Genomic DNA, 17,968 nt, shown 5'->3' with positions numbered 1-17,968 from the left:
TGTTTCTCAGACTTTGGTGTAGTTTAACTGCATCCAGATTTAAAGTTCTATCTATCTATGTATGATTAGATCCGTACGGCATGTATAGAACAATAGCAGAAATATTAAACTCAGACACAGATTGTGCGATTATGTGTGTGGCTCATGATAGCAATCAGTCATGAGAGAGCCATAAAAAAGAGATTCAGATATTGCCAAACACAAGACGTATTAACGTATTCGAAAAAAGAAAACACACCCTGAAGGATTTGCAGTTCGACGCAGCCTTGATTTAAAGAAGTAATATTCAGGTGTTTAATATTTAGTCTTGAATAACTCGCAGCGTTTGCCAATAGTTCACTGTCTGCCTCTCTGTTCATTTAAATCCTAGTTTATTGCCTGAGAGGGGAGCAGTTGCAAATAAATCTGAAAGCGTAAATCTGTATAGCATGCAGTTGCGGTTTGACTCGGAGTCGTCAGCGAGTCTCTGTGTGTGATTTGGTCTGGTTTAAGTTACAGTCTGCGGTTTACTGGTGAGGTTAACGTGGTTTGTTTCTTCTTACCGTCCTCAGCCCCAAGGGCTCCTGTAAACTGGCGTCAGGGGAAACTTCTCGGTCGGGGAGCGTTCGGCGAGGTCTTCCTCTGCTACGATGTTGACACGGGACGCGAGCTGGCGGCCAAGCAGGTGCCCTTTGACCCTGAGTGTCAGGAGACCAGCAAGGCAAGTATGAGGTGGACTCAGATGATAACAGCATTTATGCAATGTAGAGACATTCTGCTTACTTATTTTTCTCTTTGTCTGTCTTCACAGGAAGTGAACGCACTGGAGTGTGAGATTCAGCTCTTGAAGAATCTCCGTCATGAGCGTATAGTGCAGTACTACGGCTGCTTGCGTGATCCGGTGCAGAAAAAGCTGTCCATCTTTGTGGAATTCATGCCTGGGGTTTGTATACAGTAATGTTTGTGTTTGCTCTGTGTTCATGTTGCTCATTGAAGGGGTTCGGAGCTGTTGACTTTTAGAATGACTCATATTAGATTTAGCCCTTTGGTGTCTATTATTATTTTATTATATTCAGTATTTTGTTTGTGTAAGTTAATGGAGACTTCTTGCATACTGTGGAATGAATTCACCAAACAACCAGTACAAAAACTGCATCTTGTTCACTGTTCATCGACAATCCAGTTTCTGAACGAGTGACTCTAATGAACTGGATCATTTTAGTGAATCAAAACTAATAGTTTGTACAGTGTAGTCCAATTCATGAACAAATGACTCTTATGAACTGGTTCTTTAGCCTGATTCACAAACAAAAACTTGTATGAAACAGATGCTTTTGGGGAATCAAAACAATACAGAACTTCCAGTGTGCCCCAATTCAAGACCAAGAACTGGTTATTTTTAGTGAATGAATATATACAGCATGAACAGTGTAGCATGATTAATAAACAAATGACTCTTATGAATCAGTTCCTTTTAATGAATCAAAACATCGGCAAGACTCGCAAACAAATGATTCTTTTAAACCAGGGGGGTGTTCCATAAAACAAGTTTACCAAATAAGCTAGGCTTATTTAAGTTAGTCTGACTTATTGTCACTCGATTTGCCTCAAAATAAGCCAGACTAACTGAAATAAGCCTGACTTATTTGGTAAACTTGTTTTATGGAACACCCCCCTGTTCCTTTTAATGAATCAAAACATACAGCAAGACTTGTGTATCTTGATTCGCAATCAAATGATTCTTAATGAACCAGTTCCTTTTACTGAATCAAAACATACAGCAAGACTCACAAATAAATGATTCTTATGAAACAGTTAATTTTACTGAATCAGAACATACAGCAAGACTAGTGTATCTTGATTCACAAACAAATCATTCTTATGAATCAGTTCCTTTTAATGAATCAAAACATCGACAAGACTCGCAAACAAACAATTCTTTTAAACCAGTTCCTTTTACTGAATAAAACCATACAGCAAGACTTGTGTATCTTGATTCGCAAACAAATGATTCTTATGAATCAGTTCCTTTTAATGAATCAAAACCTCAACAAGACTCGCAAACAAATGATTCTTATGAACCAGTTCCTTTTAATGAATCAAAACATTGGCAAGACTTGTGTATCTTGATTTGCAAACAAATGATTCTTATGAATCAGTTCCTTTTAATGAATCAAAACATCGAAAAGACTCGCAAACAAATGATTCTTTTAAACCAGTTCCTTTTACTGAATCAAACCATACAGCAAGACTTGTGTATCTTGATTCGCAAACAAATGATTCTTATGAATCAGTTCCTTTTAATGAATCAAAACATCGACAAGACTCGCAAACAAATGATTCTTATGAACCAGTTCCTTTTAATGAATCAAAACATTGGCAAGACTTGTGTATCTTGATTCGCAAACAAATGATTCTTATGAATCAGTTCCTTTTAATGAATCAAAACATCGAAAAGACTCGCAAACAAATGATTCTTTTAAACCAGTTCCTTTTACTGAATCAAACCATACAGCAAGACTTGTGTATCTTGATTCGCAAACAAATGATTCTTATGAATCAGTTCCTTTTACTGAATCAAACCATACAGCAAGACTTGTGTATCTTGATTCACAAACAAATGATTCTTATGAATCAGTTCCTTTTAAAGAATCAAAACATTGGCAAGACTTGTGTATCTTGATTCGCAAACAAATGATTCTTATGAATCAGTTCCTTTTAATGAATCAAAACATCGACAAGACTTGCAAACAAATGATTCTTTTAAACCAGTTCCTTTTACTGAATCAAACCATACAGCAAGACTTGTGTATCTTGATTCGCAAACAAATAATTCTTATGAATCAGTTCCTTTTAATGAATCAAAACATCGAAAAGACTCGCAAACAAATGATTCTTTTAAACCAGTTCCTTTTACTGAATCAAACCATACAGCAAGACTTGTGTATCTTGATTCGCAAACAAATGATTCTTATGAATCAGTTCCTTTTAATGAATCAAAACATTGGCAAGACTTGTGTATCTTGATTCGCAAACAAATGATTCTTATGAATCAGTTCCTTTTAATGAATCAAAACATCGACAAGACTCGCAAACAAATGATTCTTTTAAACCAGTTCCTTTTACTGAATCAAACCATACAGCAAGACTTGTGTATCTTGATTCGCAAACAAATGATTCTTATGAATCAGTTCCTTTTAATGAATCAAAACATGGAAAAGACTCGCAAACAAATTATTCTTTTAAACCAGTTCCTTTTACTGAATCAAACCATACAGCAAGACTTGTGTATCTTGATTCGCAAACAAATGATTCTTTTAAACCAATTCCTTTTACTGAATCAAAACCTACAGCAAGACAAGTGTACTGCATCTTGATTCACAAACAAATGATTCTTATGAATCAGTTCCTTTTAATGAATCAAAACATCGAAAAGACCCGCAAACAAATGATTCTTTTAAACCAGTTCCTTTTACTGAATCAAAACCTACAGCAAGACAAGTGTACTGCATCTTGATTCACAAACAAATGATTCTTATGAATCAGTTCCTTTTAATGAATCAAAACATACAGTAAGACTAGTGTATAAATTCATTAATAAATGACTCTGTCTTATTTACTTCAGTGAATCGGGTGCTAAAAAACAAAACAAAACAACTGTTACTAGGCACATTCTCAGTGTCTCTTTGTGTTTTAAGAAAATGACATTGTTAAACTTACAATGAGTCTGCGCTTTCCAAATAATGAGCAAACCCAGTCTAAAATGTCACTGGCTGGTGAACATATCCACAGTGTTCTTTGTCAGCCCAACCGCACAGCTTTACGAGTTCATTTTCTCTGCAAATGGGTGTCTTAACGAGCGTCAGACGCGGTCTGTCCCATCCGTCAGCTCCGTTTTAATATGCACAGACTCGCGGTGTCTTAGTCACATATTGTCTGGTAAAGGGGAATGTTTCACCAAGGTCTCTGGCAGACAGATGCATCGCTACTCTGAGCCAAAGCCACCAGCCTCTGCACAGCACTGTCGCGTCCTGATAAGAGCAGAGGTGAAGGGAACAGACAAAGAGAGAAGCAGTCTGAATGAGTAGGATGCGGAATAGGGTTACGTGAGCTGAGAAATGTATTGCATAATGAGGGATCAGGAGATCGCTAGAGCCTGTAGGAGTGTATGACAGAAGGATTACACATGTGGTACACATCGCTTCCTTTTAATAACTTGAAAAGGACATTGTGACACTTAATAATACGAAATATTACTAGCTGAAAGGAGCTGTGCAAATGCATTATTGCTTGGAAGGCATTGTGGTTTCTCTTATTGTAGTTTGCGTCACAGGTGTTTCACGATGTTGTCCTTGAGGAGACATTGTTTCTTCGGCGAGGACTGTAAACAGGAAAGCTGAGGAAATATGAACTTTGTTTGGGCCAGTGTTTCAAAGAAACACAGTCACATGTGAGAAACCTTTTGGCAGTATGATCTGTTTTTCCAGAAAGTTAAAAAAGTTCAGTTCTGATGAACTATACACTTCCAGCTCCACTTTTGTAAACGCAACTGAGTGTGACTTCCTGGCACACTGCTTTACAGCAAATATTTATTATTCTTTAGGAATATATATATATGTATATGTATGTGTGTATATAGTACTTTGAAAAAGTATATATATAAATATACCAATTTAATGTTATGTATTGTTATATAACTATAGTATTACTTTTATTACATTTATTTGATGAACCAAGTCAACACTCATATCTACAGTTTAATAATATACACTGTTGGTTTGTAATTTTACACAGCATAGTATTATTAAATAATTGCATTGTTAGTATTACTTTTATTAATAATAAATCATAATTAAATATTACATGTTTTATTTATTACATTTGGCATTTATTAAATATTTTATAATTAAAAGTAATAAAACATTGGTGACAGTAAAAATTAGCAATACATTTGTTATTTGAATATGAATATGAATTTGTTTTTATAATCTTTTATTAATCTTTGTAAACATTATTGTTATTAATTATTATATATATTATTTGTTTAATTCAATTTATTTGATAAACCTAGTCAAGTCTGTAATTTTTACGCAGGATAGTATTTTTAAATAATTTTATTGTTATTTTTTTTATTAATAATGAATCATGATTAAATATGAAATATTGTATTATATTTTATATTTATTAAATAAGAAATATTTGAGAATACCATTTAAAAAACAGCACATTGGTAACAGTAAGAATGTGCAATAAATTTGTTATTTGAATACTTTTTTATTATTAATCTTTGTGAACATATAATTGAATAATTATTATATATAGTATTATAGTACCTAGTCTAAAATCTAATTGGTTTAATTTTACACAGCAAAGAATTAGTAAATAATTGTATTGTTATTATTTTTTTAATAATATATCATGATTAAATATTAAATGTTTTATTTATTACATTTTGCATTTATTAAATATTTTATAGTTAAAAGTAATAAAACATTGGTAACAGTAAGAATGAGCAATACATTTGTTATTTGAATACATTTTTAAATTTTGTTATGAATCTTTGTGAAAGTATTATTATTATTATTATTAATATTTATTATTATATGAATTATTATATATAGTATTTGTTTAATTCAATTTATTTGATAAACCAAGTCAACAGCCATATCTACAGTTTTTTTTTACACAGGATAGTATTTTTAAATAATTGTATTGTTAATTTTATTTTATTAATAATAAATCATGATAAATATGAAATATTTTATTAAATCTTATATTTATTAAATAATACATATTTGAGAATATAATTAAAATGAAAAGCACATTGGTAACAAAAAGAATGCAATAAATTTGTTATTTGAATACATAATCTTTTAATGTTTGTGAAAATATTATTGAATAATTATTATATATAGTATTAGTTTAAATACATTTATTTGATAAACCTAGTCAACACAATTGGTTTAATTTTACATAGCATGAATTTTTATTATTTTTATTATTACTTTTATTAATAATAAATCATGAATAAATATTACATTTTATTACATTTTAAATGTATAAAATATATATAAAATATTTTAAATTAAAAGTAATAAAACATTGGTAACAGTGAGAATGAGCAATAAATTTACAGTCTAAAAAAACCTTACAGATTGATTTGTAATTTTGCACATAATATTATTTTTATTAATTTTATTGTTAATATTATTGAATCATGAATAAATATGAAATGTTTTATTACAATTTATATTTATTAAATATTACATGTTTTAGAATATAATGAAAAGTAATAAAACATTAGTAACGGTAAGACTGAGCAATACATTTGAATTATTTGAATACATTTTGTTTTTTTATTAATCTTCTATTAATCTTTGTGAATGTTATTATTATTATTGTAAAATGATTATATTTCATAATGGTTTAATTAAATTTATTTGACGAACCAAGTCAATACTCATTTCTACAGTGTAAAAAATATTTGTACACAGGATAATGTTATTAAATGATTTTAATTTATTCATATTAATTTTATTTTTTATTAAAAAGGAATCATGATTAAATATTAAATGCTTTATTTATTAACATTTACGTTTAATTAAATGTAATATTTATTAAATATTATTAAATATTTTATAATTTAAAGTAATGTTACCATTTACATTGGTAACAGTAAGAATAATCTTTGTGAAAATATTATTGAATAATTATATGTAGTATTAGTTTAAATACATTTATTTTATGAAGTCAACACTCTAAAAAAATTACTAATTGGTTTGTAATTTTACACGATTATATTATTATTAAGTAATTGTATCGTTAATATTATTTTATTCATAATAAACCTTGTTTAAATATTAAATGTTTTATTTATTAAATGTAATATTTTATTATTTTTATTTATTAAACATTATTACATTTTTATAATACAATAAAAACCTAATATATTAGTACATTTTGAAATTAACACTAATTAAAATTAAATCTTTTAAAACGTATTAAATGCAATTGGTAAATGTAAATGTAATAAATGGAACCTTATTATAAATGTCTTGTGTTACCAATAAATGTATTATTTATTGTCCATTCATGTTAACAAATGACAATTTATTGTAAAGTGTTACCCAAATTTTAATACTTTGTACTTGTTACACAATACATGTTTAAATCCCTGCATACAGTATAAAAAAAAAATGCAATAAAACATTTGCAACAACAAAAATCAGGAAATTAGGAAGGGGTCAAATCATTTTCCATTGCATTCTATCCTTTGGTAAACAAGCTTAAATCCTGTTTTTATGTTTCCTGTTATACGCTGACAGCTTGTTTTTCAAGTTTCCTAATAAAAAATACAGTCTTTATAGTTCTTTCTGCTTTTGCAGAATAAAACACATGCTTACACTTTATGCGCTGAATATGGTATCTGGCTTGGAGCGAGATGGATTCTTTGCTCTTGTAGTGTATGATTAATCTGTGTGTCCATGTGTGTCTAGGGCTCTATTAAAGACCAGCTGAAGGCGTACGGAGCGCTGACCGAAAAAGTCACCCGCAGATACACCCGACAGATCCTACAGGGAGTCCACTATTTGCACAGCAACATGATCGTACACAGAGACATCAAAGGTAAATCGCAGTAGTCATAAATCACCTCCAGCTAAGAACAGTGGGCTGTTGCTTTGTAATGGAAATCTAAAGGAGAGTGTCGCTCGCACCACACCACCTGAAATACATTCCTTCTTATTAGGTGAAATAACATTGCTTTGGCTCAGATTTGTGGTACTTCCTTTAGGTTTTGCCAAAAATAGCACCAGGGAAAGGTTTTGCATAACTCCAGACTTTAGGGTTAGATTTGGACCAAAATGAACAGACAGTGCATGAGGTATTTTTAAGCATTGACAATAAATGTCGTAAAATCATATTTGCCTACCAGAAAATGTCAGCATTTCTTTTACTTAAAACACTCACTTGTTGGCCCAACTACTGTTTGGACACTTAAAAATGTTCTACAGGGTAGGCCGTTTCTATGGATACACCTTAATAAAATGGGAATGGTTGGTGATATTAACGTCCTGTTTGTGGCACATTAGTATATGTGAGGGGGCAAACTTTTCAAGATGGGTGGTGACCATGGTGGCCATTTTGAAGTCGGCCATCTTGGATCCAACTTTTGTTTTTTCGATAGGAAGAGGGTCATTTGACACATCAAACTTATTGGGAATTTCACAAGAAAAACAACGGTGTGCTTGGTTTTAACGTAACTTTATTCTTTCATGAGTTATTTACAAGTTTCTGACCACTTATAAAATGTGTTCAATGTGCTGCCCATTGTGTTGGATTGTCAATGCAACCCTCTTCTCCCACTCTTCACACACTGATAGCAACACCGCAGGAGAAATGCCAGCACAGGCTTCCAGTATCCGTAGTTTCAGGTGCTGCACATCTCGTATCTTCACACCATAGACAATTGCCTTCAGATGACCCCAAAGATAAAAGTGGCAGTGTTTCTAAATAAAAATTTGTATTTACATAGTGTGTGTGTGTGTGTGTGTGTGTGTGTGTGTGTGTGTGTGTGTACTGTTTATTTTTATATGTATATATAAATATACACACGTACATGCAATTCTTGTTTTTGATGCGATTAATCGCGATTAATCGATTTGACAGCACTAATTAAGACTGCAGATTTCATTAAGTGATAACAATATTAATATGCCAAGTTACTTAAAGTATCAAAATCTGCTTTTTACCTAAAATTACAGATCATACCCATCATAATAATATACACAAGAAAGATAATAAAATAGGAAATGCCATGTTAAAACTAGGGCTGTCACTAATGGTGCGTTCACACCGCACACTTTGTCTGCGTCAGGCAACGCACCTAACGCATCTAGTTTGACGCATGTACGTTGAAGCTGGCAACGCTTGCTTTTTGGTGCGTTCACACCGCACACGTCAGGCAACGCTCCCAACGCATCTAGTTTTCTGCACACTTCCCCTGAATAAACCATGGCAAACTATTGGGACTGGACATTTTGGAATCCTCTCATGAACATGTTTCGCTAGCTAACGAAATGGGAAATAATTACGTTGAGAAAAGATTTGACAACCCGATCTCTTCAGCGATCTTCATCCAAGCAAGTTCCTTTACATTCCTGTCTTTATACAACAACGAGAACGGATCATACAATTCTCTGCGATTGCAGACGGCTAGAATAAGTTTGTAGCCGTCTTCAATCGCAGAGAATTGTATGTTGTTGTTTTTTCTGCTCCCGCTTCATTCAAAATACGTGTGGTGACGTCGCTACAGTGAGACGCTCTGATTGGTTGACGCACTGCGTCAAGTGCGTTAAGTCCGTCAAAAGTTCAACTAGCTGAACTTCTGCGTTGCTTGCGTTGGCTGCGTTGACGCTTGAAACGCAGGTAACGCTTGAAAAGTTGACGGATCCAACGGACACAACGCAACGCAGAGCCTCTGACGGACCTCTGACGGACTCAACCATTGACTTTACATGTAATCTTGCCGCAACTGACGCATGACGGTTTGGGCGGTGTGAACGCAGCATAACTGGTCGATTATTCTAATTATTAATCGAGTAAAATGGTGATTAATCGAGTAAAATGTCTTAAAATACATATACGAAAGCAATGAGGCAATAATAATTGGTTTAAAATAAAATATAAAATGTTATTGAACAAAACAGTTAAAATACATAATGTAATAAAACAATATATAATCATAACTTGTGTATATTATAACCCGCAGTGCATGTATTTAACTGAATCACAGCCTTTTTGAATTCACAATAGCAGAACATTTCACAAAAAGTTTTTAAATATTTAACAATAAAAATTCAATATATAAAATGTTCAAAAATTGTTAGCATGTAATATTCAAAAATCAAACATACTTACAGTAAAAGGCCAGTTGTGGTTGTCAGAAATTGACTGTGGCAGTGTTTCAGATATTACAGGATGGTATACAGTGCTTGTATGTTTTATAGTCCTGTCAAATTGATTAATCATGATTAATCACATCCAAAACAATGTGTGTGTACTGTGTATATTCATATGTATATATAAATATATACACATACATACAACTTTTATTTTGGATGCGATTATTCTCGATTAATCGGTTTGACATCGACTGCATATTTTAATTTTGATAATAATAATATTAATATACTACGTTACTCAAAATACCATTATCTGCTTTTAACCTTAAATGACAGTTAATATATATATATAAAAATGGGTTCAAAATGAAATCTAAAATGTTATTGAAAATACATAATGTAATAAAACATTCTACTCGTAACTTGTGTATATTATAACACGCAGTGCATATTTTTTATAACTGAATCGCAGCCTTTGTAAATTCACAATAGCAGAACATTTCAAAAAATGTTTTAACAATTAACAATTCAAATTTCAAACATTTAACAATTAAAATGAATGTTCAAAAATAGTTACTTTGTTAAATTTACAGTAAAAAATGGCAGCTGTGGTAGCCAGAAATTGTTTGCAAAAAATAAGCGTACTTGTATATTTTATCGTGCTGTCAAATCGATTAATCGCGATTAATCACATCAAAAGTAAAACTTTGTGTTAACATAATATATATGTGTTTACTGTGTATATTTATATGTATATATAAATATACGCACACATACATACAACTTTTATTTTGGATGTAATTCATCGTGATTAATCGATTTGACAGCACTAATATTTAAATGAAAGTTTAATTGACTGTTCATACGCAACATAATAATATAAACAAGAAACCTAATAAAATGGGAATTAAAACTATTTATAGAAAATATAATCATATGCGATGCATCACAGTTTTTGACTGTTTACTGTAAAATTGCATTTTAAAAACTAGGACTGTCACTAATTATTTTGGTAGTGGAGTAATCTGTCGATTAATTGAGTAAAATGGTGATTAATCGAGTAAAACGACTTAAAATATAAAATATATAAAAGCAATGAGGCAATAATAATTAATTTAAAATAAAATATAGAATTTTTCAGTGATGATTACAGATGGTATAGTGTTAAAAATAAACCAAAAAAAAAAAAATTGGTGGAATATCCTCATACTTAGTGTGATTGATTGATTGATTTATTTATAAGTAATTGTATCAGAATGTTTCAACTAACGTTCCAACAACATTTGCAAAACTGTTATTTAATACAATTACATTTAGATATTTTAAGTTTGTCCAAGGTCATTCCCATAACAAACTGAAGATCCCCTATTGGAAATATCAACAAGAAGTATGGTCTGCAAAGGAAGGAGTCTCTGTCCTCTCATATTCTGTCTTAATTTTCCGTTCACAATACACTCAGACTTCCAGGGTGTGGAAATCTTGTGGCTGGCGGGAATTAGTCACTACTCAAACAAGCGCAAATCTCACAGGCAACACGGCTAAAGCAACGGAAAATCACTCCGACTAGAAGCGTGGGAAGAAAGAGTGTGTCTCAAACTTCAAACGCCGTCAGCCATAGGCAGCTTATAATTTTATGCAGTTGTCATCATTGGTCAGACAAACATCTCGGCCGGAGTAACTCAATCTACATGTGTTTCCTCGCAGGCGCTAACATTCTGAGGGACTCCTCGGGAAATGTGAAGCTGGGAGATTTCGGGGCTAGCAAGCGCATTCAAACCATCTGCATGTCCGGGACGGGAATCAAATCGGTCACCGGCACCCCCTACTGGATGAGCCCGGAAGTCATTAATGGAGAAGGCTACGGACGCAAAGCAGATATCTGGTGAGATTTCATTCAATTTTAATTAACTATAATAACCTTGCCTAAAACTAGCTAACAGTCCCATGCATCCCTCTCTCCTCAGGAGTGTTGCCTGCACAGTTGTAGAGATGCTAACCCAGAAGCCACCATGGGCTGAATATGAAGCAATGGCAGCCATTTTTAAGATCGCAACCCAGCCGACTAAGCCAAATCTGCCTGAGGGTGTGTCTGACGCATGCAGGGACTTCCTGCGGCAGATCTTTGTGGAAGAGAAATGGCGGCCCACTGCCGAGGGGCTTCTCAGCCACCCTTTTGTCCAGGGCAGCTTCTGATCGTAAAAATTTGGGATTTCTCTGGAATCCCCAGGGAAAACCACACACCTGCCCGCGGACAATCACCACTCTGCCTTCCAGGGTCCGGAGAAACCCACCAACCAGCCAACTAAGAACAAACGCGACCATAACAAAGGGGTGTCTATCTCCCCAACGCAGCTTGAAAAATATCAGAAGGGGGAAAGTATGGACAGCAAAACCTTGTAGCACTTCCCATATTATTAATCAGAGTCAAAGCCCTGTCCCAAATGACGCACTTGACTTGAGACCGCAAGGTGTCTTATTTCTTAATTCATGAGCTACCCACTCTTTTTTCTAAATGAACCCTTCTCACATTTTCAGGGTTTCTCAGAAGCAGACGTTGTCATAGTTGGATGAACTTCCACAGCAAATATAATTCTGCATTAGCTCCAAAAGCAAAAGAAAAGTCCATGATAGCATTTCCACGACTTTCCAAAAGAGGAGAAAATGGAGAGATTAATTATAGCGGTCAAAAGAGAGAATTATGTCAAATGTCAACAGTATTAATTCATGTTTTGTAATTTACCGTCAAGGTAATATAAAAAAAAATTATAGCACTATAAATGTATAATAGTTTTTTAAATGAAAATATGACAGATTTGACTAGATTTGCAATCTAATCATCACAGTCACAAGGGACTATCGTTTACAGCACACTATTACCCAGCATTCCTACTGACAAATTGCATAAACTTTTTTTTTTTGGCCAAATCCATTAATTTATCTGAAAAAATACATTTACATTAATTAATTCAAGACAGGTGTTCTTATAATTAAGCTTCATTAAAATAAATTAAAGTTTTGGGGGGGAAAAAACTACTCAGTAGTTAATTAAGTAAGAATGATTAATAATAATAAATAGTGCTGCAAACGATTAATAGTGATTACACATACAGTATATATTTTGAAAATATTTACATATGACTAATATTTTTAATATACCAACATCATTTTATTAAATATATACATGCATGTGTGTGTATTTATATGTACATAATAAATATACACAGTACACATATATTATGTAAACAAAAACTTTTGTATGCGATTAATTGTTTGCCAGGACTAATAATAATTAATAAATACTTGAACAAAATACATCAGGTTTCAAAATGTCAATGTGGTGTAATTTCACAAAACATTAGTATTTGAATAATTTTTGATATGAGTTCACATTAATCACAAATAACTTTATTATGATTAAGATGTGTACACATCTTAATAAAAAAATAAATATATATTTTTAACTGATGGTTACACCACTTGACATTTGTGTAGGCATTTTTATTAAATGGTTTAGAAGTTTTATTTTTTTAAACCATATGAAACCAACATGAATACATAATAATTAGTGTTGTCAAATCGATTAATCGTGATTAATCGCAATTAATCACATCCAAAATAACTTTGTTTGCATAATATGTGTGTGTGTACTGTGTATATTTACATGTATGTATATATAAATACACACACATACATGTATAGATTAAAGAAATGTATGTAATAATAAGTGCTGGCAAATCGATTAATCACGATTAATCGTAATAAATCACATCCAAAGTAAAAGTTTGTTTACATAATATATGTGTGTGTACTGTGTATATTTAAATGTGTATATATAAATACACACACATGTATACATTAAAGATATATATTTAACTATAATTGGTGCTCTCCAATCAATCACGATTAATCGCAATAAATCACATCCAAATTGAAAATATGTTTGCATAATATGTGTGTACTGTGTATATTTATATGTATATATAAATACACACACATACATGTATAGTTTAAAGAAATGTATGTAATAACAAGTGCTGCCAAATCGATTAATTGTGATTAATCGCAATAAATCACATCTAAAGTAAAAGTTTGTTTACATAATATATGTGTGTACTGTGTATATTTAAATGTATATATAAATACACACATGTATACATTTAAGAAATTCTTAAATATATACTTTCTGTGTTTGTGTGTGTATTTATATATACATATAATTATATTACAGTACATATAAATTATGTAAACACAAACTTTTATTGTGGATGCGATTAATCGTGATTAATCGATTTGACAGCACTGATAGAATTAATTTCTAAAAATGTTTATAGTTTTATAAACTACATTTTTAACATTTTGTTTTTTTCTTTATTATGGACACTCCTATTTGTCATTTGGGACAGAGTTTTGGCTTGCAATGCAGTGCCAACATTTAGTATACTGGCACAGATTGGCACATGAAGTGTCACTGCCCAAACAGTACTGATTACAAACGCTTCGTTTACATGCATTACTGCCGGTTGACTGTATCTGATCCCCTGATGCACTTGAAACCAGCCCAAGCGCTCTGAAGCGATACTACAGGGGTTGCTGGACAAATCACATGCGGTCTGCATTTGTCACAGATGTATTAAGAGTGTCATTATAAGGTGGCAAGAGTGGTATTTTGTTTAACAGAATTCATTTGGTCATAAAAGAGAGTTGATTTTGATTATGGCTCATGTACCTCTGTATCCCTGGGTCCAATCCTGAGTGTCGCTGAAAGTACATAGAAAAGACCTCATGGAGCAATTATAATGATATATGTACTGTACAATACTCGTTCGAGTAAGTTTTTGTTAAGATTACTGTGTTTGATGGTTAGAATCTAACCAAATGAGAATGACACAGAGTAAGACATATGCAACCACCAAAGTGGTATGAGACAAGAGAAATGTGTCATTTTTTTTTGAAGACTGTATAAACACATTTTTTTATATCATGTAAAGTTTTAGTTAAAGCACTCTTTACCCAGAGATAATCACTGTAAATACGTTCCCATTGCACTCTTGGTCTCATGCATAGAGCACATAGGATAATCAGCTGAGATATTTTTATACATTTTTTTAAATTCACGTTTGGAATGACAATACCAAACTTTTTGTATTATTATGAAAATTACCCTAAAGTGTCGAAGCAATATTTCAGAGAAGACTACTACGGCTGGTGTGTTAGCATTTCTTGTACTGTTTACTCAGTCGAATACAACCAAAGAGTGAGATGCTTGAATTACGAATTTGGTCAGAACTGTTGAGTGTTGCTGAAACAGTTGCTGTCTTGATTAGTAACCAATATGATGAGTTTCGTTCTTTTGTTGAATCAAATGGTTTGCTGATATGCAGACATTTCCTTGCCATTGTGAAAGTGAACACAAAGTAACAAAAATGTTAAAGGAATAGTTAAAAATGAAATTTTGCAAGGATGTAGATGACTTTGTTTCTTCATCAGAAAAAATTAAGTGTTTTCACTTGACACTGAAGTGAATGGGTGCCGTCAGAATGAGAGTCCAAACAGCCCATAAAAACACCATAACAATCCACAACATTACAGTAAGGCAAAAAGCTGCTGTTTAATATTTGAAATAAACAAATTCATTGTTAGCAAGTTTTGGACTCATTCTGATGGTACCCATTCACTGCAGTGGATCCACTGGTGAGCAAGTGATGTAATGCTAAAATATCTATTCCTTTCAACATGCATTGTTTTATGTGACATATTATTTTCATCTTGTCCAAATGTAAATGTTAAACTTTAAACATTTGATACTATGATTGCTGTTTTTATGTTCTGAACTCGAGAAATACACCAGCAGCAATTGATGTTGCAATTAGTGCCTTCTCTGATGCCCTTATTCTGAGAGGTCAGTCATTTTAAAAACGGTGGAATGTGTTTTCTGATGTCCTTCAGATGGTTTCAGTATCACGCAATGATGCTGTCAAGGACATTTGCTGAAGATCGTTGATTGTATTGTAAATACATACTGTACCGAGCTGTCATGATGTTTCATTATATTCAAAGTACCTTAGTCACAGTATATTATTATTGTTCTGATTGTGGAGAGGTCTGGATTTCAGATGACCTCAACTGAGGGTGAACAGACCACGCTGGTTTTTGAGGGGCTAAGAATGACGAATTCTGTGCTGCCTTGATGAAAAAGCCTGGAAACATTTATCAGTGATTTTGTACATTTGAATAAATAAATTTATTGTCTAAAATCAGCTTCTGTGGTGGTATATTGCTATTTTTTTTACATGGAAAAACGTAAATGTTGTTAATTTCTCAGTAGTCAATAGTAAAATCCATATGATTTAGCAGCTTCCACACATTTTTTTCTGTGGTTTAGACAGCATAAATTAGCAGAACAGCGTATTCAGTAGTACATTAACCATGCAATCATTGCTGTTTTTTACATCCAAGTAACGTTATCTCCAATATGGCTGTGCATCCGGCTAACTGACCCAACTGTGATGTACGTGCACATTCCTCTATATTCTGGTTCAAATAAGTAAGGCTGGACAAAAAATTGCAAGTCATCCTCTGTCGAAATCTTCATACGAAGAATGTTTTATGTACAGCTTTGTTAACAAAGAGTAGTGCATCTAGGTTTTATGTCAGTACGTATGAGCTGTGTACTCTCTTGAAAGTGCGTTGAAGTCTGACATGGAAGAAATTGTTCAATAAAGTCATTAGTTTTGTTTTTTTCATGGGCAAAAAGTATTCTCGTAATTTCATAAAATTAAGGTTGAAGCACTGATGTCACACCCTATTTTGTCCTTACTACCTTTCTGGGCCTTGAACATAGTAGTTGCGTTGCTGTTTATGCAGGGTCAGAAAGCTCTTGGATTTCATCAAAAATATCTTAATTTGTGTTCCTAAGATGAATAAGGGTCTTACAGGTTTGGAACAACATATGGGTGAGTAATTACCAACAGCATTTTAATTTTTAAGTGTGAACTGATCCTAAATATTATAATAACTTATAATTCTAGACAAATATGGTGTATACAGATTTTCATATTCTGCATTATTTTTTTAAAATACGAAGTGTCAATGTAAATTTAATCCTACATATTGAAGCATACAGACGTATGTATATATATATATATATATATATATATATATATATATATATATATATATATGTAATTCCACTAGACATAAAACCAGGTGGCATCTGCAAACAAATGATGCTGGAACTTCACTTTTCTATAGCCTACTTACATCACTGTTTGGTCAGTTACCCGGATGTGCCACCGGCATATTGGCGATACTCAGATGTAATTCGGGTAATTTATGCCTAAACCACAGAAGAAGAAAAAAATGTGGAAGCTGTTAAATCATGTAGAGAAGGGCTCAGTAGGCAGGAAATGGCGCAATATTTTGACAAACTAAAGTTAATAGGTGGTACAGAAAGATACAAGTAGTATTAATTAAGATATTAGCCTAATACTACACCTACCTGACCGGAAATGATAAGAACAAACACGAATGTTGTCAAGATTCTTGCCCTGGAAATCCTGGTTCAGTTTAGCCAACCACAAACACCTTTTGTTCCTTAGAGAGTTTCTGCACTCTTCTCCTTGATTTGTTCTAACTTTTGGCAGTCTATAGTACTCCAAATGTTTTTTCTGGTCCGATTAGTACAGGCCAAAACATGACAATAATTTACCGTTTTTAGCAGCAATAATCAGCAAAATATGCGAGTTTCGATCGGTTCAGTGCCGCTAGTGAAAACATTAGTTGAACAAATGTTCTCAAAACGATTTTTACCACTCTGAGACACATTTATCGTTTTAGCTTGAACCTAACCATCTTTTTTATTGTATTTTTTATAATAAATAATCATTATGTGTTACTTTTTGTTATATCGTGTAGACATATTTGTTCACATTTAAACTTTTTCTAAATACTTATTCGTTATTATTTTAAGACGTATTGACAAAGTTAGTTTGGTAAGAAGAGCACGTGATCTTTCAGACTGCGTGTTTGGTAACAACACGCTTGTGTGTTACCTAAACGTGCCCATCGTCACACTCCCACCGCTGCTC

General features: G+C 32.6%; 1 protein-coding gene across 1 annotated transcript in view; it reads left to right on the top strand.

Annotated features, from left to right (window-relative positions):
• The window catches only part of LOC141300561 (mitogen-activated protein kinase kinase kinase 3-like), a 66,425-nt gene extending 53,663 nt beyond the window's left edge, over nucleotides 1-12,762 (top strand). Inside the window, exons 13-17 of the mRNA XM_073830846.1 lie at nucleotides 552-700; nucleotides 791-922; nucleotides 7,476-7,605; nucleotides 11,586-11,763; nucleotides 11,846-12,762. Coding sequence (XP_073686947.1) covers nucleotides 552-700; nucleotides 791-922; nucleotides 7,476-7,605; nucleotides 11,586-11,763; nucleotides 11,846-12,074 — 818 coding nt within the window. The 3' untranslated portion in view covers nucleotides 12,075-12,762. The remainder of the gene's footprint in view (nucleotides 1-551; nucleotides 701-790; nucleotides 923-7,475; nucleotides 7,606-11,585; nucleotides 11,764-11,845) is intronic.
• The last annotated feature ends 5,206 nt before the right edge of the window (nucleotides 12,763-17,968 follow it).

This window comes from Garra rufa, chromosome 24 (genome assembly GCF_049309525.1).
Source record: "Garra rufa chromosome 24, GarRuf1.0, whole genome shotgun sequence".
NCBI lineage: Eukaryota > Metazoa > Chordata > Actinopteri > Cypriniformes > Cyprinidae > Garra > Garra rufa.
This window is presented reverse-complemented; position numbering and strand designations above follow the sequence as displayed.